This window comes from Atta colombica, unplaced genomic scaffold, assembly GCF_001594045.1.
Source record: "Atta colombica isolate Treedump-2 unplaced genomic scaffold, Acol1.0 scaffold238, whole genome shotgun sequence".
NCBI lineage: Eukaryota > Metazoa > Arthropoda > Insecta > Hymenoptera > Formicidae > Atta > Atta colombica.
Window position 1 is genome coordinate 1,111,969 of NW_017259336.1, and position 2,806 is coordinate 1,114,774.

Genomic DNA, 2,806 nt, shown 5'->3' on the forward strand with positions numbered 1-2,806 from the left:
GAGAGAGAGAGAGAGAGTATTAAACCTACTACATTCAGAATATATTTTGAATAAATTTGCTCGTGACATTTGTGGATTCATAAACTTTTGAAATACTTGAAACAAGTAAATAATATTTAATTATAGTACATATTTTTCTGCGTATACAGCAAGTTGAAGATTACAAGAGATACATCTATTAATTAAAATTTATTAAAATAGGTAACTGGGAGAGAAGGAGAATTAAATTAAATTATTAAAGAAACACAAATAAATGATTTTAAAAATAAAATAAATATAAATATAAAATAAAATAAAAGATAAAAGATAAATTTGTTCTATCCTTTATCACTAAGCAGAAGGTTCTAAATGAGAATTACAGAGAAATTATTATTAGTCCTTCCTTCAATAATTTTCCTTCAATAATTGTAATATTATAAATTGTAATATTAGATCTGGATTTGTTCTTGTACTAGATTACTCTTGTACTAGAGTACTCCAAGAGTACTTGTACTCTTCTCTTTCTCGCTTTCATCAAATATCAAACAAGTACCTATCTTATTTCAATTTCTAAAAGTGTATACTAATCTTAAAAATGAAAACAAATCTTGACTTATGCAATAGAAACAAGAGCTGAAACCGTCAAAATTAAATGGATACTATTAATTAAATGGATATAAGAACAATAGAAATGAAAATCTTGAAATGGATAGCAGATGTCATTCTGCGTGACAGAATACGTAACGATATAATACGGCAAGATGCGAGATCCCGGACGTGGTATGATGGAACATCTATGTAGACAAGACAACGAGCGATTGCCAAAGATAGCGAAACACAGAAGAAGCCACAAATTAGAAAATCTTCGGCTACCTAAGTGTTAGATGAATTCGTGTGGATGTCTCAAGACTAAAACTAGAAGAGGCATAGAAGTGGAGAATTACAGTGCCTGCCTTAAATTAAGAGAAAGAAGAAGAAGAAGAAGAAAACAAATCTAATATTACATCTATTAATACATAATGAAATACTAATTAATACTTACGAATATGATGAGCGTGTCGTAGTTGCAGAATGTCGCATGCGTGCACATAGTGGTATAATGTTTTCTCAATTAGATCTGGCGGTTCGTAGCCTGTTAGTGGAGTTACTCTGTAACAACACGAAAGAGATTATACAGATACCGTTACATTAAAAAGTTTAATATTTTTTCATTAGAAAAAAATTTTCTTTAGAGAGTTTCTTTAATTTGATTTAAAAAGAATCATTGGAATCTTCTCTGAAAAGATTCTTTATTTTTAATTCTTCTTTACTTTTATTTAATTTAATTTTTCTATTTTATTAAATTTTTTATTTTTTTTTATTTTCAATGTAAAAAAACGCGTATATTGTGCAAAAAAGCACGCAGTTATTTCCTGTGTAACTCGCAACACTCGACATCAGTCGCGCAACGTTCTAACGCAGAGATACGGTCCAAAAGGCCACAGAGATAGGTCCCTTGATCGCTTTCCGCGGATCGGGCTTGTTTTCGTCGGGATTTACGGTGCGAACGTCGCGAGTTTGCACAATCCGCGCGAGCCGATTCCGATCGACGATATGTATAAAATTTCATCGCGCTTCTATCCGTGCTATATTTATACTGCGTCACGTGTTCGTTCCCAGTGCAAGCGAGCGGGTGTGTAGGGCTCGCCAGAACCGCCGGTGGTGGATATTTATTTGCCGCGGATGGAGAGAAAAAAAAAAGAGGATACGCGGCAGCGCGGTAACACGAAACTGATTTTAATGGCCGTATCCCTCTCGACCGGGAGCACCGCGCGGGCCCTCCATCGAAATATTAATGGCGCAATACGACACCCAACTATAATTACATTGGAAATAAATAATCCACTGTGTCCCGGTGCTCGAGTCAACACCGCTCGCTTCCTTTAGTAACGTAAGGAAATCCGGCCATAGAAAAAAGCTTTATTTAAGGAATAATTTTTTTGCTCGGACTTTTATACTATATAAACATTATACATATATGAACTTAAATATAATAATGTTATCATAAAATTTATAGTATTATATTAGATTTTATTCATATCTCTATTGAACGCATAATTTTCTGATTTATTATTTGTTCTAACTGAAAGATTTTTACGTTTTAGATACAATTAATAATAGAGGATTAATGATAGAGGGATTACCCGTAGCTTTCTGTGAGAATGATAAATTTTATGGTCGTCAGAAGGGAGAATAGGGGAACTGCGAACTTTCTCTCTAAGAGAAAAGTAAATAAAGTCAATGATTATTTATCAATTATCTTACCATTCGGAATTATTATCCTCACTTGAAACAATGCCGAATCTGTTTTTTATTTAAAGTTAAATTAATTAATATTTGTAAATATACAAATATTAATTATTGTGATTTAAAATCAATATCCTTTGAATAAGGATTCTATAGTTCATAAATAATCGTTGACTTTATTTAATTTTTTTCTTAAGCATTCGCAATTCTCCTCCCTTACATCAAAAATCATTGAAAATTGTATTTATATACATGTAATTGTATTTAACTTAAATCATGTGTGCTTTCTGTGGTCACATATAGTGAGATGTATATCGGATTATTCACTGGATGCAAGAAATAAGAGGTTATCACTATCTATTCTAATATATTATAATAATGTCGTTCGCGTTTACTCTCTATTCGCAATTCCTCCACTCTCTCTCATACTGGATTCTATCCCTGATCCAGAATTGTGCCGCATATTTTAAGATTACACAAAGTTATTCGTTTACCCATAAAATATAATAATCTACATCTATATATATATATATATATATAT

At 31.8% G+C, this 2,806-nt stretch overlaps 1 protein-coding gene across 1 annotated transcript in view; it reads right to left on the bottom strand.

Annotated features, from left to right (window-relative positions):
* Positions 1-2,806, bottom strand: part of LOC108688707 (single-minded homolog 2) — a 14,602-nt gene that overhangs the window by 3,514 nt on the left and 8,282 nt on the right. Inside the window, exon 6 of the mRNA XM_018195061.1 lies at positions 1,022-1,132. Coding sequence (XP_018050550.1) covers positions 1,022-1,132 — 111 coding nt within the window. The remainder of the gene's footprint in view (positions 1-1,021; positions 1,133-2,806) is intronic.